Source organism: Podarcis cretensis, assembly GCF_951804945.1.
Source record: "Podarcis cretensis genome assembly, chromosome: Z".
NCBI lineage: Eukaryota > Metazoa > Chordata > Lepidosauria > Squamata > Lacertidae > Podarcis > Podarcis cretensis.
Window position 1 is genome coordinate 3,736,312 of NC_137184.1, and position 23,351 is coordinate 3,759,662.

The 23,351-nt window shown below is 46.2% G+C and overlaps 1 protein-coding gene and 1 pseudogene across 2 annotated transcripts; one reads left to right on the forward strand and one right to left on the reverse strand.

The window, feature by feature from the left end:
* Window positions 1–560: 560 nt before the first annotated feature.
* On the reverse strand, window positions 561–22,260 carry PIP5KL1 (phosphatidylinositol-4-phosphate 5-kinase like 1). Its single transcript, XM_079962148.1, has 10 exons — window positions 21,928–22,260; window positions 18,577–18,777; window positions 15,972–16,022; window positions 14,417–14,571; window positions 9,398–9,522; window positions 9,241–9,275; window positions 7,078–7,133; window positions 5,163–5,275; window positions 3,418–3,577; window positions 561–1,557 (listed from the first exon to the last, which is right to left on the reverse strand). Exons 1-10 carry the CDS (start codon window positions 21,943–21,945, stop codon window positions 981–983), a joined length of 1,491 nt encoding a protein of 496 aa, XP_079818274.1. The 5' UTR covers window positions 21,946–22,260; the 3' UTR covers window positions 561–980.
* On the forward strand, window positions 2,364–3,411 carry LOC307207942 (10 kDa heat shock protein, mitochondrial pseudogene; annotated as a pseudogene). The gene has a single exon. The product of its transcript is annotated as a 10 kDa heat shock protein, mitochondrial pseudogene (transcript).
* Window positions 22,261–23,351: the final 1,091 nt, after the last annotated feature.

The following is a 23,351-nucleotide window of genomic DNA, read 5'->3' on the forward strand; positions in this document are numbered from 1 at the left end:
TGTCACAAAGAAGAAAAGCGGCAAGCTGGAAAGGCAGAGAGGCAGAGCAGTGGTTGGTATCTGTATGGGTCCAAGACTGCAGTTATGAGAGAAGCAAGACCCTTTTGGGTGTTAATGCCATGAACCCCTCCATCATAGGCTTAGCTTGTATATAGGTATAAATAAACCATATATCCTAAAGACAGCACTGTCTCCGCTGTGCCTCGTTTCCAAAAAGAAACATGAGCCCTGGGTGAGCACCAAGAACCCCTGGAATTTCACACTGCTCACAGATTGGGGTGTTGTGAGTGGGGGAGAGGTTGATTACTGTATTACTGAAAGTGTTTCCCAGAAAATATTCCCAATTTTAATGAATATCAGTGCAACTTTCTTGTCAGCTTCTTGAAGGGAAAACAAAGTATGCGTATAGCTATTTGTTTTTTAATCGTTTGCCATCAGTGGGTTGCTGTCGCTGCATGTCTGATGTCTCTTCTCCCCTCACCTTTAACTCCACCTGGCCTCCTTAATGCCTCTGTATAACTATGCTCAATAACAAGCTGGGATGCAGAAACACACACAAACACTTTTGTAGATTCCTGTATTGTCACCACCCTCATATCCAGGATGTAGCAATGATGTTTACAATGTCCAGGATTCAGATCTAAATCCCAGCAGTTGCAGTGTCTCAGCTCTTCAAGACACACGTCTCCCCACCCTCACAAAAATACACACCACTCCTGCAGAAAAACCTGTTCCCTTCTGGCTCTGTGACATAACCCAGCTACCAGAATACAGGGGAATTTTAGTTTCCTGCAGATGTTGTTCCCATCCCTGGACACCAAAAAGTTTCCACAATGACCTCCAACTCCCTGGAGCAGTCACTTCAAAGCTTGTTCTTGTGTACTTGTTGTTTTCTCTGCAAGGCATGTAGGGGACAAGACTCTGGGGACAGTCTGGGGATGTTTCCCTCAGCCCTCCTGCAACTGCCCCCCTCCCTGCGTTCATGCGGTATGGTCTTGCACCCATTTGCAAAGCCTCCTAGCATAATAGACGGGGCCAACTGTGGAGAAACTTTTATCCCGGAACCGAAGGGTCTTCCAGAAATGCTCCATCTTCTTGCGGAAGTTGTAGACTGTGAACAGGTCAACGATACCTATGTAATAGCGATAGTCAGGACCATCAATCACGTGCAAGGCATTCCGCGTGTTGGGAAGGAGCCGCCTGTTCTGGGCCAGGTGGAAGAGTGACTCCGCCAGATGGCTGAAGGTTTGGGGATGCCCACCCTCCTCTGTTCCAACAGGATACTGGGCGGTCGGGTCGAAGTTGAACCCATGGAGCATGTAAGGAGCCAAGACTTCCTGCATGAAGGTCTCGCTTCCCCTAGAAGAGTCTGCCTCCTTGTCTGTGTTCGCTTTCTTCTTCAGGTACAGCGCCAGCATGTTCTGGATGGTGTACCTGCTTTCAGGGGAGAGCTTGTAGAACTGGTCCACACTAGAAGAATAGCCATGAGACGTGTGAGACTCCTGCAAGGCGTTCCCAAAGTTCTGGTTCTGGTAATCACTGTTAGTGTCAATCGACCTGTCAGGGGAACATAAGCGCATTTGAAGAGCCTTGCTGGGTCAGGCCGAGGCCCATTCAGTCCAACATCCTGTTTGTATAGTGGTTCCTTTCAGATGCCCTTTTTTGTCAATGACAGTTATATGCAATACTGTATTCAGTGCTGTTTGTGCCTGCAAAGCTTTCAAGGCAGACATACTCCTACATTTCCAACCAGTGCCCCCTAACTTCAGCTGAAACCAGGTAACTTTTTAATACCACAAGTGTTATTTAGTGGTGGACCATGGTGTCTCAAATTTCAGGGGAGCCCTGTACGATGCCAAAATTCAGTGCCCCCACGCCTCTTGACGTCCATTAAACATCATAGTTGTGGTGTCCCCTGTGGGGCCCGCAAGGCTTCGTGCCAGTGTGACCAAACCAGTTGCACTCCCCTAATTCCATCTAAATGTTATGGGAAGGGGGAGTTGTCCCACTTAAGTTGCACTTAGGAGCTCAAGAGAGCTCCTCTGGCCAACAATAATATACAATGGTACCTCACAAGACGAATGCCTCGCAAGACGAAAAACGTGCAAGACGAAAGAGTTTTCTGTTTTTTGAGTCGTTCCGCAAGACGAATTTCCCTATGGGCTTGCTTCGCAAGGCGAAACGTCTTGCGAGTTCTTGCGAGTATGTTTCCTTTTTCTTAAAGCCTCTAAGCTGTTAATAGCCGCTAAGCCGCTAATAACCGCTAAGCCGCTAATAGCCGTGCTTCGCAAGACGAAAAAACCGCAAGACGAAGAGACTCGCAGAACAGATTAATTTCGTCTTGTGAGGCACCACTGTAGTAGCACAGGGGAAGCATCACAGAACAACTTAGAAAGCAAAATGACATGTGGATTGTCCAGCACAATTGCAATATTATTGCATCAGTGCCCTGCAAAAATGTCTGCAACAAGTCACTGACTGCAGTAATAGTGCCCTGCTATGCCTTTCACACATGGAGCAACTGGGAAGAGCTTTTGGGGGCCATCCATAAATAAGATAGTATAGAATAAATACCGGTAATTCATATTTATTATAGTATACTGCATATGTTCTCCTCCACACATACAGGAGGACATGCAAACTTGTATGCAGGGGTATACAAGTTTGTAAATTAAAAGAAAATGTTTTATTTTAAAAAAAATCTCAAGTTCTTGCAGAGGGAGCAGGTAGCCAGAACAGGCCTTGTAAGTGTGTACCATGGCAAAGCAGGCATTGAAAAAAATTCTTCCCCTCTTTGACCGTGTATTGGTTGAAAGGTGTGCAGCTGAGACTGTAACAAAGGAGGCATTGTGATTCTACAAGCCACTGTTATGGCAATTGGAACAGGCTCTAAAGGCAAGGAGGGAGATACTCATCCAGTTAGTTTAAAAGTTGGTGAGAAGTTTCTGCTACTGGAGAATGATGGAGAAACAGTTCGACTGGATGACAAGGACTGTTTCATATTTAGAGATATTCTTGGAAAATATGTGGACTGAACAGTTCATCTTGAAGCACTATCATTAAATTTTCATTATTATTATTATTATTCTGAAAAAGTGCTCAAATGGTTTTGTTCCACCACATAAATAATTTCTTTATTTTTCCAATAAATACAAACTCTCCCAAATTACCAAGCAACATTCTGACTTCAAAATTAAAAAAAAATGTGTGTGTGTGTGTGTGTGTGTGTGTGTGAGAGAGAGAGAGAGAGAGAGAGAGAGAAGGTGGTGTGAGAAGCACCTGGGAGCTTTCAGGGCTTGTAGAAGGTTGAGTTGGCTAGTAGAGGGTAGGGAGAAAGTAAGGGCCCTGCCAGACTGGCTTCCCCTATGACAGATACCCCCCACCAACAATAACAACAACCCCACCGTAGGGCCTCACATGCTTTTGGCAATGATGTTGGCAAGTGCGTGGCTCAGGAGCCTCTCGTCCTCATGAAGGGGCTGCAAGCCCACCAGAAGGCTGTAGTCTATCACGCCCAAATCCTTCAGGAATTGTGTGTCCAGCTCAAGCTGAGTCAGCATCCAGGCACGCTGTGGACCTGCATGGATGAGAGATGGGCATATTCGGCCAGTCAGGGGTGAAGAGGTTGCAAGATCCCCTGTACTGAGCAGAAAAGCAAACTCTTTGGCCTCTGAGATCTCTCCCAACCCTGAGCAGCCCTCATTAGAGGAATTTTGTCCTGCTTTTGCTGAGCTACAACACAGGAGCGCACCCCCAGGTGGCAATAATGTGGTAACCCTGTGGAAGCATTGCAAAGCAACTGATAAGGGTTAGGATGTTTGTGTGGACAGGCCATTAGAAAGCTGCACTATTATTGCATCTATAGCATATTGCAGAATACAGCCCCCCTCCACACAAAAACATCCGTCTGGAGGGACAGTAGCTTTCATTTCGGAGGTTGTGGTTTTACATGTTGCCATTTATTTAAGATTATTTACTTACGGTATTTCATAAAATTTATACGCTACCAGATTGTAAGGAACATCAAAGCCGTTTACAGAAAGATAAATCCAAAAAATCAGGAAAAACTTACAATACATTAAACGTTGAAGAAGTGAATACCAGAATAGATTAAAACTCCCTCCAGCACATCTAAGCATCTTGTCTAAATATGAATTATTTTAGCAAGCATCAGAAAGAGTTCAATGAAGGCACATGATTGATCTCAATAGGCAGGGAGTTCCAAAGTGCAGGGGCTACCACACTGGAGCTCTTACAAGTGTGGAATGGGTACCATGTGGCATCTGTAGCAGTACCAGTTTTGTCCATTGAAGCAGCCAAGTGGGCACGTGTGGGGTAGGTGATATTGTAGGTAAACTGGTCCCAAGTGGTTAAGGGTTTTGTATACTAATAGCAGCCCCTTGAACCTGGCCTGGTCACAGAACAGCAACCAGTGCAGATCTCTGAGAAGCGATGTTATATATGCTGACAAGGCCTCACTCCTATAAGCAATCATGTGGCAGCATTCTAAAATAACTACCGGTAATTGCTCTGTGGCAACAGGCTGCAATGACAACTCTTTGGGGATGCACAGGTGCGCTACAGAATCTCTGATATTTGCACTTTCTGCCTAAGACACCCGTTGTTGTTTTACACACACAGCTATTCTGTAGAATGCCTGAACAATGTGGGAGAGAACAGATTTTCAGTACTTTGGCTGGGTTTTAATTTTTGCAGAAAGTGTAGATTCCCCAGAGATTCCTTGGATCACTTGCACTGAAATGTTGCCTGTACACGCACACATATACCCCTGACCCCACCTTTAAGGCAGAAATGGATGCCAACAAAATGGTCACGGTTGGGAGCAGAATTCTGTACAAAGGACTTGAATTGGTTAATACACAAAGATAAGTGCACAGTATTGTGGTTAGGTGCCTAAGAATGTAAGGAGCAGCAAATTTGCTGTCATCTGAGCAAAACATCTGGTTCAACATCCTGCTGATGCTGTTTCCTTGTGAAAAAAATAAATATTAAGCAGTTAATTTATTTCTAAATAAATAAAGAGTGAAATAACGCACACCCCTGGACTGCCTCCCCTGCTTTAGCACAAAGTGTGACTTTTGTAGGGATGGGGGCCAGGAAGGTGCTCCTGCACAGGTGGGGTGGGGGGTGGCGAGACCTACCAAGGCAAATGGTCTTATCAGCAAAGTTTAGATCCTTAAAAACCACAATGATTTCGCTGCCCTTCGGGGCCGGATCTGTCCAGCGGCCCACGTCACATCCTTTAATATCATACCTGCAAGGAAAAAGGAGGGCTGGTGAGTGCCAGAGAGGTGGTATTCATTCCCTCACCTGTCGTCCAAGAAGGCCTGGGGCATCCCAGCAACAACATCCCCGTGAGGTACGTCAGACACAAGAGATGGTGACACCCAAGACCACCCCAGTGAGCTTACTGCCTGAGCAGGGATTCGAACCTGGGCCTGCTGGATCAACACTCCCAACTTGCTTTCAGGGCTCTGTTGTTCTTTCAGCAACCCACTTCCCTTCAGAGTAGCAGGCCAGAGAACAATTTTTCTAGTGAGAATAGTAGCTTCCAATCTGCAGTCCGAGCAGTGATACGGTCCCTCAGAGATTTATGAAGGAGACTCAAGATTTGGTGACAATGGACAAACTTCTCTTGCCCACTGCTACACCTCCTCTCATTCACTGCCAACACACAGCTTTGGGGGGGGGGAGTGCACACCAGACATGTCCCAGGGTGTGTGCAGTTGGGCCCAGGTCTTGCTGAGGCCAGGTACCTGCATCTAAGCTGTGGCAATTCACAAAAACAATGAACCCCAGCACACAGAAACCTAGCATATTTCTAGAGGGATGGTAAGCCTTGCTTCAAAGAGCCCAGTCAGTAGACAGTATTTGATAGGGAATAAGGTCTTCCTCCACGGCACAACCCTGTGCACGTTCCTCCAGAAGTAACCCCCCCCCCTTTCGGGGTTTACTCCCAGGGGCATAAGGAATTCTAGCTTGACTACTGCTATTCACTCTACGTGGGGCTGCCCTTGAAACTGTCCCACAAACTCCAGTGGACGTTTTGTGTCGCTGGCAGATGGGACTAAGAGGCCTTTAACTGAGTCTGGGTTTTTGTATTGTTCCTTCCTAGATAATGAGGTCCAGGCTTTTGTGGTTCCAGAAATTGCCAACTGTCTTTTATCCGTGTCTGCTCTTGTCGCTGACGGTTTCAGTGTAAAGTTTGAAAATAGCATGTGTTCTTTTTCCATGGCAGGGCTCCTCCTGGGGTCCCTGCCATGGGAGCATATTCACCCAGTGCTTCACCAATTGCACTGGCTCCCGGCGGAGTATAGGGTCAGGTTCAAGGTGCTGGTCTTGACCTTTAAAGCCCTTTGTGGCTTAGGGCCCTCGCATTTATGGAACCGCCTCTCCTGGTCTGCCCCGCAGAGGACCTTAAGGTCCATGAATAACCATAGTTTAGAGGTCCCGGGTTCTAAGGAAGTCAGACTATCCTCCACCAGGGCCAGGGCCTTCTCAGTGATGGCTCCGACCTGGTGGAATGCTCTGTCCCTTGAGACTGGGGCCCTTCCGGATTTAACCTGCTTTCATCGGGCTTGTAAGAGAGAGCTATTCTGCCTGGCCTTTAATTTGAATTCAGCCTGATCTTTTATTTCCCTTCTGTTCCCTCCCCCTCCCCTTTATGAAGATTACCCACTCTGAAACCCCACAGCTAATTCTCCTCTGGCCTCCCCACCCCCTCACTGGCCTAAGTAGGACCACTTCAGTCAGCTAGCCCTGGTGATTATCTAATGCTTATTTCCCCTAAATTGATTTCTGAATTTTGAATTTTATTGTTATTCATGTTTTTATGCTGTATTTTATGCTGCTTTTACAATTAAGTGCTTTAAATTTGTTGTTAGCCGCCCTGAGCCCGGTTTTTGAACTGGGAAGGGTGGGGTATAAATAATAATAATAATTATTATTATTATTAGCCCCAGGAGTGGAGAAAGGCCTCTATCGTCAACTCAGACACACCCTCCACCCCCCAGCTAAAAATAGTGCCATTCCTCTCAAACCATGCAAGGAACTCACCGCTCAACAATCTTATCGTGAGGATAGAAGATACTCTGCATGATGATGAAGTATCTCTAGAGGCACAAGCAGAAAACAGCAGCAGGTCAGTCCAGGGCTATGACCGTTCAAGCATGCAGCACTCATGGCAGTGTGCAATCTCTCCCATAGGACATTTTCAGGATGCTTAAAGCTAAGATGGGACGTGCGCGGCACTGTGGGTTAAACCACAGAGCCTAGGACTTGCCAATCAGAAGGTCGGCGGTTCGAATCCCCGCGATGGGGTGAGCTCCCGTTGCTCGGTCCCTGCTCCTGCCAACCTAGCAGTTCGAAAGCACGTCTAAGTGCAAGTAGATAAATAGGTACCGCTCTGGCAGGAAGGTAAACAGCGTTTCCGTGCGCTGCTCTGGTTCGCCAGAAGCGGCTTAGTCATGCTGGCCACATGACCCGGAAGCTGTACACCGGCTCCCTCGGCCAATAAAGCAAGATGAGCACCGCAACCCCAGAGTTGTCCACGACTGGACCTAATAGTCAGGGGTCCCTTTACCTTTAATGCTAAGACAGAAAGATGGGTGGAAGGCAAGGGCCTTCCTCAATGGGTGGGGAAGGGAAGGGCCCCAAGATCCACCTCTTGACCCTGGCTTTTGACACTTAAGATGTATATTTTTAGGACCCACTTTACTTCTGTAACTTCAACTTGTTGTAAACTATTTTTAATATTGTGTTTCAATCATTTTAACCTGCCCTGGGATCTGAGGGTGAATGGTGGGTAAACAATAACAGCTTCTGAATGCTACTAAGCATTCTTGTTATTTTTAATAAAACACCTACAGTAGGGGGGTGGGGTTTAAGCCATTAGTGGTGGATCCTGCCCCCCCCCCAGGTGGGTCCCCAAATACTCCCCAAATTTGTCATTTCTAAGAGGAAAAATGAGTTTTTAAAAAGTGTTTTTTCTTTGGGTAATAAAAGAATTATTGACATCCCCAACTGTGATGCCAAAGTCTTTTTCGTGCCCCACAAAGCTTTCAAAATTTGTCCATTAAAAAACTATTTCTCACCCCTCATTTTCAGGGTTTGCTGCTGTAATGCTGTGATGCAAACAAGGCCCCTAAAAATGTGTTCAGTTAAAAAAAAGTATTTTTAATTTTGTTTTTTGTATAGCACCTGAAAATCTCTGGATGACATTAAAAACACAACGAAAAAGCAAGACAGGCCCTGCAAAAAGTGAGGTGGGGACAAGAAAACAAGCAAATGTAGGTGCCTGTTCTTCCCAAGTTAGATAATAAACATAATGGCTTGTAGCCAAATAAGTTCAGAGTAGAACCATTGGAATTAACGGGCCTATGTAAGCCATGCTTGGCAGTTTCGATGGGTCTACTCTGAGCAGGGCTAGCACTGGGTACAACACCTCAGGCTTTTCAAAATAAAAATGAGGGGGCTAGGAGAGGAGGGGTGATTACATAGCCGCCGCCCCCCCTCTCCAGGCCTTATTTATAGATGTTTCTGTTGTGGCAATTATCTAACATTCCCTCTAACAGCAAACTCAAGTGTTTGAGTGCCAACAGGATTGTCTCCAAAACAGGGATATTGAGGAACAAGAGGGAGGTATTTGTAGGTGTGCAGAAGCTGCAACACAGACCCTCCAAGTGTCCCAGGGATGTCCCTGATTTAGAGAAGCCATCCCAGTTTCTGGTGTGATCCCGGAATGTCCTGCTTTTCCGTCCCTATTTTCACTGGAGAAATGTTGGAGGGTATGGAGTTATCAGACCCCCTGAGCCTTCTGAAGGGAATTCTATATAGGGAAGTTAAAAAAAAAAAATGTTTAATGTTTTATTATGTTGGAAGCTACCCAGAGTGGCTGGGGCAACCCAATAAGATGTGCGTGGGGTATAATAGTAAAAATATCATCATGGAATGGGATGTCCCTATTTTCATCAGAGAAATGTTGGAGTGTATGGTAACAGGGTTAACTGAAATCAAGAGGTCAGCCATTTCTTCCCAACCCCCACAAAATGGCCGGGGGGGGTGAAGAGTGAACTGCCCTGTTTGAGCCCCCAGCTAGCTTATTTCAAGGCTGGAGCCCCAGCAGAAATATTCCAGTAAGGGAGCTTTGAAGCCTTGCAAAATCTCCTCGCAGGTACTGTATATTAACTACTAATAGAAATAGTTCACATAGAACCTTACCTTCTTTTCCCGAGGGACGATAATACTGTGGACACCTATTGGAAGAAAGGGAGAAACACACATCACAGCCAAAGGATTTGGCCTGATCATAAGAAACGTATTACTGCTGCTGACTTTTAAGGCTTGTTTTCATTCATGTGCTTCAAGCATGTCTTACCCAGGAATTTGACAAGGATGGAGTGAGGGTATCTCTCCATGTGCTCTAGATACTTGGCTAGGTTCATGAGAAGGAATTGGATTTCTTGCTTACTTTGAGTCTTCAGGAAGAAGCGCTTATCATTGCTGTTTAAGACGGGAGGGAAGCAGGAATTTAAATTTGTTTAAATTTGTTTAAATATTTGTTTAAATTTACATATCACTTTCTCATGCAAGTATGCCCAAATCAGCTTTCAACAGAACAAAACTGCAAATCAATACATCATTACAACAAAGTTCAAATATGAAATAGCTGCATGGAAGGGGGTTGGACTAGATGACCGTTGGATTCAATGAGTTCAAAAGAACCCCCCCCAAAAAAAAAACACCAACCCCAACAATCCAACAAATAACTCAAGTTGTTTATACGAACACCATAACATTTCAAAGTCATCATATAGCAAACTATCAACCATTAAAATAGAACAATTAATGCAAAATGTAATTAACATTCCAATGCGATTGCATGTCAGTGATAATATAACCAGCAGTAACTGCCTGGCAAGAACTGTATCAAATGGTAGAAAAATTAACAAAGTCCATAAATTTTTGTTCTTTTGCTTTTCTTTATTTGCAGTATATATCATTCATAAACAGTGATTAATAGATAGCATATGTAGAGAGGCTAAAAATTGAAAATGCATTCAATTTTTAGTAGAGTTAGCGCACAGCTTGGAAGCTGGCTGCATACTGAATACATGTTGCTGAATGCGATCTAGTGGTAAAACAATCACACTGAGTGTGGAAAACTTAGCTTATTATAAGAAATACATATTGGATATAAAACCTAGTTTATTATAAGAAATACATATTGGATAGTAAATACCGTATTTTTCGCTCTATAACACGCACCCTACCATAACACACACGTAGTTTTTAGAGGAGGAAAATCCGTAGGCATGCCACCCATAGGCATTCCCTCCATAACACGCACAGACATTTCCCCTTACTTTTTAGGAGGAAAAAAGTGAGTGTTATGGTGCAAAAAAATACGGTAGTTTCTACTCCAGCTAACAAGCTGCAAAGGAGCAAAGCTTGCTCTCTGATCTCAGCAGAAGAGAGAAAGGAAGATGGATCCTCTATGCTTCGGAAGGGACAGGGTAGGGTCAGCAACCCTAAAAGCAGCAATCTAGTAATACACTGGTACCTCGGCTTAAGAACTTAATTCGTTCTGGAGGTCCGTTCTTAACCTGAAACTGTTCTTCACCTGAAGCACCACTTTAGCTAATGGGGCCTCCCACTGCCACTGCACCACAGCAGCGCGATTTCTGTTCTCATCCTGAAGCAAAGTTCTTAACCCGAGGTACTATTTCTGGGTTAGCGGAGTCTGTACCTGAAGTGTCTGTAACCTGAAGCGTCTGTAACCCGAGGTACCACCGTACTGTACAGTCATACCTTGGTTCTTGAACTTAGTCCGTTCCGGGAGTCTGTTCGATTCCTGAAACCCTTCGAAACCCAAAGCGGCTTCTGATTGGCTACAGGAGCTTCCTGCACTCAAGCAGAAGCCATGTTGGACATTCAGCTACCCCCGCCCCCCCCCCCAAATGTTTGCAAACTGGAACACTTACTTCTGGGTTTGTGGCATTCAGGAGCTGATTTGTTCGACAACTAAGCAGTTTGAGAACCAAGGTACCACTGTATAAAGGCCAGCACATGTTAGTTTAAACATGGGTAGGCAAACTACGGCCTGGGGGCCCAATCGTCTTCTTAATCCAGTCTGCGGGTGGTCCGGGAATCAGTGTGTTTTTACATGAGTAGAATGTGTCCTTTTATTAAAAATGCATCTCCGGGTTATTTGTGGGGCATAGTAATCTGTTCATTCCCCCTGCCCCAAATCTAGTCCGGCCCCCTGCTGAAAAAGTTTGCTGACCCCTGGTTTAGAAAGACAGTCTAGGAAGTTTGGAGGTACTGCTGTCTATCTGCTTTCTCCTTACGCAAATCCCATCCAGTATGAATGCAAATTGAGTTGCATAAGAGGCAGATCTGGGAAGCACAACTGGTTTGGTTGCACAGGGTGGGGAGTCTGGGGCACCACAAGGGATGCCGCCGCCACTATGTCTTAGAATCTGCCAATGGCTGCATTCTAACAGCTCCAACATAAAATGCATAGGAATTCATAAATATATACAGTGGTACTTTGGGTTACAAATGCTTCGGGTTACAGACACTTCGGGTTACAGACTCTGCTAACCCGGAAGTAGTATCTCAGGTTGATAATTTTGCCCCAGGATGAAGGTTGGCAGTTTGAATCCCCACAACGGGGTGAGCTTCCGTTGCTCAGTCCCTGCTCCTGCCAACCTAACAGTTTGAAAACATGTCAAAGTGCAAGTAGATAAATAGGTACCGCTCTAGCGGGAAGGCCCAAAGGGTAGTTCAATTCCTTTTTGAAGGTCCTCTCCGTATGTGGTCAGAAATTTGTCTCTATCTTCCAGTGTTCTAATTTTAACCTTCTTCCCTCTGAAGGTGAAAGATAGTCCTTGGGAAAATTCCCACCTAAAGATAATTGAATTGCTCCTAAGCAGTTTAACCAATTCAAGATAGGCGGATCTAAGGTCCAACAATTGTTTAGGGATATCTTTATAAATTTCAATTCTTCTATCCAAAATGTCCAGTGACTTTTCGTAATGTAAGCCCAAAATCTTATCCCTTTCCTCCTTTGATCTCAATGTTATCAAATAGTCTCTGGGCTTTTCTTTCTTTACAAGTCTTCCAAGCCTGAAAGCAGACACAATTTTAAAGTCCTTTTCCTCTAAATTCCAGAACTTGGAAAATTCTTTAGTCAGAAGCTCAGCTAAGTTGCCTTCTTCCACTTCTGGTATCGACCTTATCCTTAAGTTACTCTCCCGGTTCCGCAGTTCTATCATAGATAGATAGGTCTGATGTTCACCTACTTGTTTGCAGAGTGGTCTTACCTCTTGTTCTAAATTTTCTAATTTTTGACTAGTGTCCTCAGCCAATTTCCGATTTTCTACTGTGGCCTCCGTCAACTGCCCAATTGCCTGTGCGTTCTGTGATACTTGTCCAGTTAATCTATTTAGACATTCTGTGTTTTGATCAATTTTGGCTGTTTGTTCATCGGCTTTCTTGTCCAGAGATTCCACTCTCTTGTCCAGAGATTCCAATTTTTCATAGATTTTCTCTAGTATAGAAGCAGTTGCTCCTGAGGCCATATCTTCCAATTGTAGCTGTTCAGTTTCTCCCTCTCCTGCCCTTGGCAGAGAAGCAGCTTCTTCCTCTGAAGGCAAAGTAGATGATCTACGTGTCTGCGAGACTGAGGTTAAAGTTGTCAAAGTTGCTTGTCTAGTTCTTCCCCTCCTTCTTGCGCCACTCATTCCAGAGTTATCTAAAAGTCAAGGTCAAGCTGAGTTGTTCCCATGAGAAAGCAGCGGCCCAGAGGAAAACAGTCAAACAGGAGGTCGGGGAAAAGGAAAGTGAAATGATGTCACTGCTGTAAATCCCAAATCCTCTAGGGGGAGCTTGAAGTGTCTTAAGGGAAGAATCCAATTCTAGTAAATTTACTAAAATCAAATTTAATGTCCAAGAACATTCAATAGCAGGTTTTAAGCAGAGTTAGTATTAACAGCCACATTGTTTCAGACAGTGCATTACTGGTGCTTTAAATGATGTTTCAAAGTAACAAGTCCAAACCCCCTCAGATTGTTGCAAGTTCTAATACACAATAGCCAGATCTGCAGAACTGACAGCTCAAGTTGCTCAGGCAGCTCCAGCACCTGGGTTTCTCATTCAAGTTGTAGTTCCAATAGAAGAAAGGTATCACAGTACAAATAAAAATCAGAGAATCAAATGCTTAAAGTCCTTATTTTGTTTAAGGAAAAGTTCAGTGGGTGCTCAGATCAGTTAGGCTAAAGATTCTTTTTAAGCCTCCACTCCTCCAGCTCTTTGCTTTGAAGTTCAGTAACAGCAGAAGACGGACTTCCTGTTTTGCGTCGCTCCGCTTTCAGCCAAATTCAATAATTTAGTCTCAAATTTTTTAAAGTCCTTCTTTACTCATGGGTTGTTGCTTTCCCGAATCAAAAGTTTCCAGGAAAAGAGGTCAGCGCTCACCGGCAGCAGCAGCGCGGCTTCACTCCGTAGATTGCGAAACGACTCACAGCACCGCTACCCCATCCACGTTCCGGAGCCCCTTACGGGGTTCCTTCAGCGTTTCGGGAGCCGCTTCTGGCGCCCGCCGAGTCTCAAGACCACAGGCTCTTGCTGCCTGTGGGTTTCCGATGTGGGTCTCCGCTTCGCCGTAGCGGACGACCCAGTTTCCACGGAGCTTCCTCCTCACGAAAGGAAGAGGACCGCCATTGCCGTTCGCGCCGCCTCCGGAAGTCTAGGGAAGGTAAACGGCGTTTCCGTGCGCTGCTCTGGTTTGCCAAAAGCGGCTTAGTCATGCTGGCCACATGACCTGGAAGCTGTATGCTGGCTCCCTTGGCCAGTAAAGCGAGATGAGCACCGCAACCCCAGAGTCGGCCACGACTGGACCTAATGGTCAGGGGTCCCTTTACCTTTACTATTGATTTACACTATTGAATCCAGTCAGAATAATGCTAGGCTGGATGGACCGCGAGTCTGACACAGCACAAAGCAGGTTCATATGAATATATTCACATTATTCTCTGTATTTCCAATGTGCTGTGTGTGTGTGCTGATGCTTTTGTATCTAGAACAGCACCACCCATCCACAAGCAGGCTTGGGAGAATCCCAGAGTTTGCCAATGTACCAAGAAAACCTCCTTTTTTGGGGGGGGGAGCCTAAATGAGGGTGAGGGTAGTGAAGAGACCGACTCAAAGTAGTCCAGTGAGAACTGAGCATGCTCAGAGTGCATGGAAGGCTCACTGATTGTTGTGGGGAGGGGCAACCAAAAGCCAGGGAAGCAGGGCAGGGGAGATATGAACAGCAGCAGGACACGCTGCAGCTCTTTATTGCAGGTCTCACTTGTGTCTTTTCTTGCTGTGGACAAGGTAGTTTTCTGACCTGAGGAAGAAGTCAGCCGTGCTTTTAGAGTTGCTGATGAACTGCAAGTATGAGCTGTCACAAGTCAGTGACCGTTGGTAATCGACATCCACCATGCCAAGAAATTTTCGGAACCGGGTAAAAGCAGGAGCAGCATACGTCCTCATCTCAAAGCCCTGCTGGGAAGAAGAACTGAGGTCAGTTCAGAGAAAGGGGCGACCAGAATGCTCAGGGGGCCAAAATGCTGCCCTTCTGGTGGAGAACCTTTATAGCTGAGCAAAGTCCCTGATAGGGAGGGAATGATTCAGTTCAGTTCCCATTTCAAGGCAAATATATCTGCTTCGCACTTTTCAAAGCAATATATGGGAACTGGAACACAGCAGGCCTTCAAAATGTGTACTCATCCAAATCACCCATTGCTAAGTTCTCCAGCCAAGTAACGTGTGAAAAAATGCACACAAAGATAAAGTGTGCTTAAAATGCACATATTAGTGATAATAGACACAACGTACATTATATTAGGAGGAAATTGCTTAGCATAAAATATTTTTATTAGGGGAAATTACATACATAGACACACACACACATGTGCTCACTTCAGTCTACTTCAGTCTCTGGAATTGGCAGTGTTACATGTGCCACATAATGTTCATTCAGCATTTGTAAGAAATCTATCTTTTAGTCTAGCAGCACCCACACTTTGGAACTCCCAGCCTACTGACTTCAGGCAGACACCTTCGCTGTACTCTTTTTGGTGCCTTCTAAATATATTCTAGGGACGCGGGTGGCGCTGTGGGTAAAAGCCTCAGCGCCTAGGGCTTGCCGATCGAAAGGTCGGCGGTTCGAATCCCCGCGGCGGGGTGCGCTCCCGCTGCTCGGTCCCAGCGCCTGCCAACCTAGCAGTTCGAAAGCACCTCCGGGTGCAAGTAGATAAATAGGGACCACTTACCAGCGGGAAGGTAAACGGCGTTTCCGTGTGCGGCTCTGGCTCTGGCTCTGACTCTGGCCAGAGCAGCGATGTCACGCTGGCCACGTGACCCGGAAGTGTCTCCGGACAGCGCTGGCCCCTGGCCTCTTAAGTGAGATGGGCGCACAACCCCAGAGTCTGTCAAGACTGGCCCGTACGGGCAGGGGTACCTTTACCTTTACCTTTAAATATATTCTTGCTTACCCAGATATGTATAATGCTGACATGTGTTTCAATTTGTGTTTACCAAATTGTGCTTACTGCTGATTTTAAATGTTATAAATAGCTTTCTAAAACTGTTTTTACTGCTAATTTCATTCTTTTTGTATACTGCTCTGGGGTGTTTTGTTTTTTAAATTTGTATTCCTCTCTATACCCGGAGATCTCAGGGCGGTTTCACAACAAACGTTATGAAATAGTAAATAAGTAAGGAGAAATATGTGCTCAGATATTGCTGATTTTTCGTGTGAAGAACTGAACCTAATGCTGGAAAAAGGAGAAGTGGAGAGAATCTGGAATGTTGTACAGATCTGCCCAGCCCAAACCCAACTTGTGCTTGGGAGGGTTTCCTTTGCGGACCCCCACCCCCACCCTTCAAAGGATGCCTACCTCGTGCATCTGCCTGAGGACTGCCTTAAACTGATCCTCCCTCAGGACGTCCTGCAGAGAGAAAGAGAGTCAGAACACCCACCCTTTCCCCCTTCTTGTCCTCAGAATTTCCCAGCAAATTCCTCACATGCTTGTCACCAATAAAATACATCTCTTTACATGTAATAAAAACTTGAATCTCTCAGTCATTTCTCAAATGCTGAGGCTGCTGAACAGCCTCTTGCACTGGGTTGTTGTTTAGGGGGTAATTGCATGCGGTGTTGTTGCTGTTAATTTTATGTGTCTCTATTTTGGATCTTATGTCAGTGGCTCTCAGAAGATGTGGTGCACCACAATGGTGTGGCAGTAGAGGGTGGCAAGGGTGGTGGGGAGATTCAAGGCCAAGTGTGTGCTCAGAGGAAACTCCCATCATCCCTGGCCGTTGACCATGCTTCCTGGTCAGTGACAGGGAACCTTTCTTCAATTCAAGGGCCTCATTGCTTTCTGAGCAACCCACATGCCAGTGGGTAGGTGAGTGGGGCTGGGACAAAACTGGGCAAAGCAAAAATGTCAATACTACCTCTGGACCATGCAATGTTTGCTCACCATTCTTTGTGCGAAGGTGCAGTAGGCCAGTTTCTACATCCACACTCACACACCCTTCCCCATCCTCTATCTAGGCAAGAAAGAGCCATGATCAAGGAGGCATCCCAGTGAGGCAGGAACACTCCATGAATGTGTAAAGCAAAGGCAGCAAGGAGTGTGACTTGGGGAAGAGGGGTGTGGCCTCAGGATAGTCAAACCTGGGGGAGACATTTAGGCCTCAGGCCTCAGAGCTTTCCCACACATGTTATCTCCCGCTTGGACTACTGCAATGTGCTCTCCATGGGGCTACTTTTGAAGGTGACTCAGAAACTGCAATTAATCCAGAATGCAGCAGCTAGACTGGTGACTGGGAGCGGCCGCCAAGCCATATAACACCAGTCCTTAAAGACCTACATTGGCTCCCAGTACGTTTCCAAGCACAATTCAAAGTGTTGGTGTTGACCTTTAAAGCCCTAAACGGCCCTGGCCCTGTATACCTGAAGGGGCGTCTCCACCTCCATTGTTCAGCCCGAACACTGAGGTCCAGTGCCGAGGGCCTTATGGTGGGTCCCTCACTACGAGAAGTGAGGTTACAGGGAACCAGGCAGAGGGCCTTCTCGGTAGTGGTGCCTGCCCTGTGGAACGCCCTGCCATCAGATGTCAAGGAAATAAACAACTACCTGACCTTTAGAAAACATCTGAAGGAAGCCCTGTTTAGGGAAGTTTTTAATGTTTGATGTTTTATTGTATTTTTAATAATTTGTTGGAAGCCACCTAGAGTGGCTGGGGAAACCCATCCAGATGGGTGGGATATAAATATTAGTCGTAGTAGTAGTAGTAACTCCCGCCATCCTTGTAACTGTAACTCAATTGGCCAGGGCCAATGGACCTTGAGAATCCAACAACACCTGAGGGGACACAGCTTCTTCATCCCTGATGTTGGCCTCTCTGCCCTCTTCTTCCTCATAGCGTGGGTTGCCAGCACCTGGGTCAGGACAAGCGTTGTCTCCTCCCGTCCCCCCATGGACTGGGCAGCTGGAGTGGAGGTGTGCACCTGAGGGGAGAAGCTTTCTCCCTCCTTGGTGAGTGGCGCCGCCACCCTCCTCCTCCATCCCTCTCAGCCAGGCCAAGCAGCACGTGGGTGGTGGTAGGAGAGCTGAGGGCCGCTGTCCTCACGCACTCTGCTGTTGCCCACCAACCATGGCCTCCCATCGCTCCGCACACAACGACCCCAACTCAGCCTCTGCCGTAGCCTCCTCCACGCCCTTGATGGAAGCAGAGGAGTCCTCTGTGGACTAGGTCTCGACCACTGCTTCCACTCGTGCCTTGTGCTCCCCTGGCCCCGCCACCTCCATCCTCGACACCTCGCAGGCTGGGTGAGCGAGCCCTCACCTCTTGACCAGCCCAGGAACCGTGTGCGTGGGGGCATCCGAGGAGGACCAGGAAGCACACTGCCCCAGCCCGGACATGGCTTCCCTCCCTGAGTCTCCAGAAGGCAGCAGTAGCTCAGCAGAGAGCCTGTCATGGGAGCACCTAGTTCAGGGGTAGGCAACCTAAGGCCTGTGGGCTGGATCCAGCCCAATCACCTCAAGTTGGCCCACGGACGGTCCAGGAATCAGAGTGTTTTTACATGAGTAGAATGTCTCCTTTTATTTAAAATGCATTTCTGGGTTATTTGTGGGACATAGGAATTCGATCATATTTTTTTCTTTAAAAAAAAAACCCACCACATGGTCTGAGGGACGGTGGACCGGCCCACGGCTGAAAAAGGTTGCTGACCCCTGACTAGTTGAATCCCTCTCAGAATTCTGCACCTGGTCCGTCCCCCCCACACACTCTGCTACTGCCTCATCTTAATCTTCTACACCTGGCTCCAGATGGTCAACCTTGGGGTTCAAGGGGGAAGAGGGAGGAAAAGTTGATCGCCCAAACACAAAGTCGGCCCATCCCTGTGCCCAGAAGGCTCCTGTTTCACAGTTGCCAAGGAAGCAACAAAGGTGGGAGTAGAACCTGCCCCCCACATCCTGCAGCCCAAACTCACTGTGGTTACTGGGTTATGGATAGCATGATTGACAGACGCCCTGAGCCCCTTCTTTATCATACTGGTGAACTGATAGAGCGGGTGATCCTCGTTGATTTCAAAGAAGCCCAAAAGGTTCCACTGCTGGCGGATTCTCCAGAGGATCCGGTACAGGAATGGGTTAAACCTCCGACTTCTACCTTTAGGTAGGATCTCACAGTGCTAAAAGGGAAGGAAGAAATGAAGGAAGGGAGGGAGGAAGGGAGGAAGGGAGGGAGGGAGCGGTCAGCAGTGGATGGGGAGAGGCACAGCGGATGGAATCAGAATAAGTTGCACTCAGAGCAAACCCAGAGCAAAATCAATATACTGTGGTGCCTTAGTTCTCATACTTAATCCGTTCTAGAAGTCAGTTCCAAAACCAAAGCGTTCCAAAACCAAGGCGTGGTTTCCCAGAAAGTAATGCAAAATGGATTAATCCTGAAGGGTCACCAGCTTTTTAGTGTGAATTTCTACCAGTATATGTATTTTTGTAAGAAATTTTGTGTTTCGCATAGTTTCAGAAAGTGCACGGTTTAAATGCAAACTGAATCAGATTTCTCCCCCACTGCTGATATTCACTGGGTGATGTCTGACAGAGTATGGTGAGGCTGAATGTTGCTCAGTGCTTGGAGAAAAGGGCTGGAGATTTGTTTCTATCAAATGGCCCAGGTCCAGAATCTGTTACAGCTGCTGTAGCAGAGGATCGTATTGATGTATACATTGCCAGGTAGCCTACATGTGAAGAGGTGCAAAAAAAGTGTGTGTGAAAGGATATTGTTAGGATAATCAGCTCACTGTATGTGTCAAGAATGTTTGTGCAGGAAAAGAATGCAGCCTTGGACCAGTTTTGTAGAAGGTAGACACTGAATTATTCCTGCTGAATCAGGCAACCAGCTGTGATAATGCAGGCGTGCTTTTCCTCTGAGAATGTGAATTTATATGCATGTGTACAGAAGTATACCTAGATTCCCTTTCGCCATTGGCAAGGCAATTTAACAGTGGCGCCCCCCCCCCCAGTCCCTTACAGCCTTGGCAATCGCTGGCTCTTTCTGTACAATTTTTGCATCCCCTGGGTCTGCGCGTTGGTGGAGGGCAACCTAGCCAACCCCTAGTTATGGCCCTGCATGTGTAAAACTAAGGTGGGGTTTTGCCTTTATATAAGTGTGTATATAAGAGTATACAGAGGCCTGTGGACTCTGCTTTTGTGAGTTCCTCAGTGGCCGCTCTTGTTCTGAACAAACTAAAGCTGTCTTAAACATCATAAATTGGAGAAAATCCACTACAGCTTTCTCCAATCTATGGATCTCCAAACGTTATTTTTCTGGGGCTTGAAGGGTATGTAAGGTAAGAATAAATTCCTTGGCAATATCTGATTCACCAGATCACGACTGAATTCACGGCTTGCCACTTATCTGATTTTTTGGTAAGACTCTTGGCCAGTAATTTCTGCTGCAAATGTTGTTGAATGGATTCCAAATTATAGTCCCAAGATGTAACATCCTTTGCTAATGTTATTGTACCAATGAATTTATTCAGTTAACTATATACAGTATATATACACACACATATATACACACACACCACTTGAATGCAGCAAAACCTCTACGAAGTTTTCAAAAAATATTAAATTTATCAATTAAAAAAATTAAAACAATGGAACTCATATATATATATATATATATATATATATATATATATATATATGGTAGAAGAGATTAAGCATGTCAAGGTGTCTGGATCAGCTTGCCTAAACAAAGATGTTTTAAGCAGGTGCTGAAAAGTATATAGCGAAAGAAGCTGTCAGGCGTCAACAGGCAGAGAGTTCCAAAGTGCAGCTGCTGCCACATTACAAGGTCTTTTTACTCACAAGCGCAGAGTGAGTTTTCTGGGGCACATGTAAGTGCCAGCTCTGTAGATCAATGCAGAATTCTATTGTTTGTCTGGATTTTATCCCAGATTCAGTCCTCAGAAGGACTAAATGCAAGACCAATCACTGGAAATGTAAGGAAGCAACAGTGGCCTAGAAAATTGTGGATAATCTTTATCAGTGGATAGCATACCATATGTCTTGAAATGCATTTGCACTTGCTCATGAAATATATGAATCCCAGATGCCATTTTCATTTAAAAAACAAAAACCTCTCAGTTGCTAAGTTGTGAACAGGGTGAATGGTTAAACCCCATTAAAAAGGGAAATATTCTGCCAATTGTTGTAAATGGATTTATCTCACAGAAAAGTGGCTCTTATAGGAAATGCCTGGGTTGGCTCCAGTGTTAGTTCAACTCGGGCACATTAAAAATAGCGGCCATGACTAACTTAGCCCCACAGTATTTTATTTCAGTGGGTCCTGTGTACATCCCTTAGTTTTAGCTTCTGTGTATCTTGATATTAGTATAAAATACATTTGTTTGCTTGTTTGAAACCGGGACATACCTGGAGGGTACCAGATTGGGAAGAGCACCGCACCCCAAAGTCACCTTCAACTGGACTTAACTGTCCAGGGGTCTTTTCTCTTTACCTGTGCCATCAGATAAATACCATATGCACATGGCATTGCCGTGAGGTCTCATTCCAAGGAAGGGGACAGGAAGCTTTAGGGAACACACTGTCCCTTATCTGGGAGTAAAGCTCCATTGCGATCGGTGGGACTTTCTTCTGAGTAAACAGGCAGAATTGTCTGGGAGCCCTTTAAAAGGATCTGGCAGTGCGTTCCACTGAGATGTAAGAAACGTGAATTAAGAGAGTGTTAGGAGACCCTGAGAGCTGCATTTGCTTCTGGGCAACATTCCGAGGGCCACATGACAGTGGTGGGCGGGGGCAAAGGCAAAAAATGGGCGGGGCACTGAATGTAAATATTCCTTTTGTACAGTAGGCTTGTTTCTACACCCACACTCCTCTATTCAGGCAACTGAGAGGCATGTTCAGAGTTCAAGGACACATTCTAGCCAGGCAAAAACACTTGGGCTGCACTGAAGGCCCAGTGAGGGGTGTGTGCGTGAGGGAGAGCTCTAAGGGCCAGGCAGAGAGGTGTGGAGGGCGACACTTGACCACTGGGCCTGAGGTTCTGTATTGAAGGACTGATTTGTGGATTCTGCACAATCACCAGGAAGTGAGCCCACCAATGATGTGGACTGACTCCCACAAGCCTTTCATTTTGTTCAAAACAAGGGAATGTGAATACGAGTCCATTACTGGGATGGTTTATGGTGTGGGGCAGGCTAGCCTTCCAAATGCTCCCAATAAGTGTCAACTTTGTGAGCTGGGGCAAGGGGTATGAGGAAGGATCACAGACATGGTTTTTGTGAGCAAGTGGGGAAAAGTTTCCTACATACCTGACTTTTGGAACTCATGATAAACGGACAGGTCGCACAGGCACTTCTGAGAGAAACAAGCTGGTGGCGATCAGGTGAGTTCTCATCTCCCTAGAAACCACGGAACCACTTGGAGGTTCCTTTCCAAGATGGCAGTTCAGTCTTGTGGCCTTTCAGAGGGCCACGTGGGAGTTCCATTGCATGAGGAGAAGAAATTGGATCAGGTTCTTGGGCTAAATGACAGAGGAGGCTGGTCCATATGGGTGAGTGTGGCACTGCCTCCACCAACCGCACTCTGCCCTCAGCCAGCCATCTGTCCATCATGGGCACCAACATATCCTCCAACATTCCACAGATTAAAATAGGGACATTTCTCACTCCCCCCCACGATCGCTCCCTCCCCCATATTTCATCCCACCCACACTGAGCATTTCCTATCAGAAGAAGGGCAAGTGCCACTGCCACTACTCCTATGGGACACAGAACACTTGCCCTCCAAAGTCTTGAAGAAGAAGAAGAAGAAGAAGAAGAGGAGGAGGAGGAATTTGGATTTGATATCCCACTTTATCACTACCCCAAGGAGTCTCAAAACATTCTCCTTTCCCTTCCTCCCCCACAACAAATACTCTGTGAGGTGAGCGGGGCTGAGAGACTTCAGAGAAGTGTGACTGGCCCAAGGTCACCCAGCAGCTGCATGTGGAGGAGCGGGGAAGCGAACCCGGTTCACCAGATTACGAGTCCACCGCTCTGAACCACTACACCACACTGGAGAAAACTCCTTGATAAAGATTTTATTTTTTGGTAGATTTACAAAAAAGAAGGCACATCCCAATAAATAGATTTTATAAAGGGGCAAGTTCAGATCCACAAAGCACTTCTTTATATTTTTTAAAAAATCAAAACTCCTTGCACTCTGCTCCCCCTTTCTCCCTGCCCAGGGCGGTCCTGCCCTCTGCCTGCCCCTCAGAGCTGGTGTGTCACGCAGGGCAGGGCCTTAGCGGCAGCAGCCCCTTCTTCTCCTCACCTGCTCTCTAGCAGTCACTGTGAGCTGCCCACAAGAGAGGAGGAGGGAGAATGGCTGCAGCAGCCGCCGCCATGGAGTGGGAACGTGATGCTGCTTTGCAGCCACCACTACCGCTGCTGCCACTTAATAATAATAATAATAATAATAATAATAATAATAATAACATTTATTTATACCCCACCCTCCCCGGCCAGAGCCTGGCTCAGGGTGGCTAACATCAATAAAATCACAGTAAAAACATAATAGGGGGAGGGGGGGAACAACCAATTTAAAATACAGGTTAAAATGCAATTTAAAATGCAGCCTCATTTTAAAGTAGCCAATAAATCAAGACCATAAGGGGAAGGAAACATAAGGGTCAGACCGAGTCCAAACCAAAGGCCAGGCGGAACAGCTCTGTCTTGCAGGCCCTGCAGAAAAT

Excerpts from the sequence above, each read along its gene's own strand:
- PIP5KL1 (XM_079962148.1), bottom strand. Across the intron at positions 14,572-15,971 it reads TCCTCAGGCAGATGCACGAG|GGCTTTGAGATGAGGACGTA; the intron begins GTAGGCATCCTT and ends TCTTCCCAGCAG. Across the intron at positions 7,134-9,240 it reads TCGTCCCTCGGGAAAAGAAG|AGATACTTCATCATCATGCA; the intron begins GTAAGGTTCTAT and ends TTGTGCCTCTAG.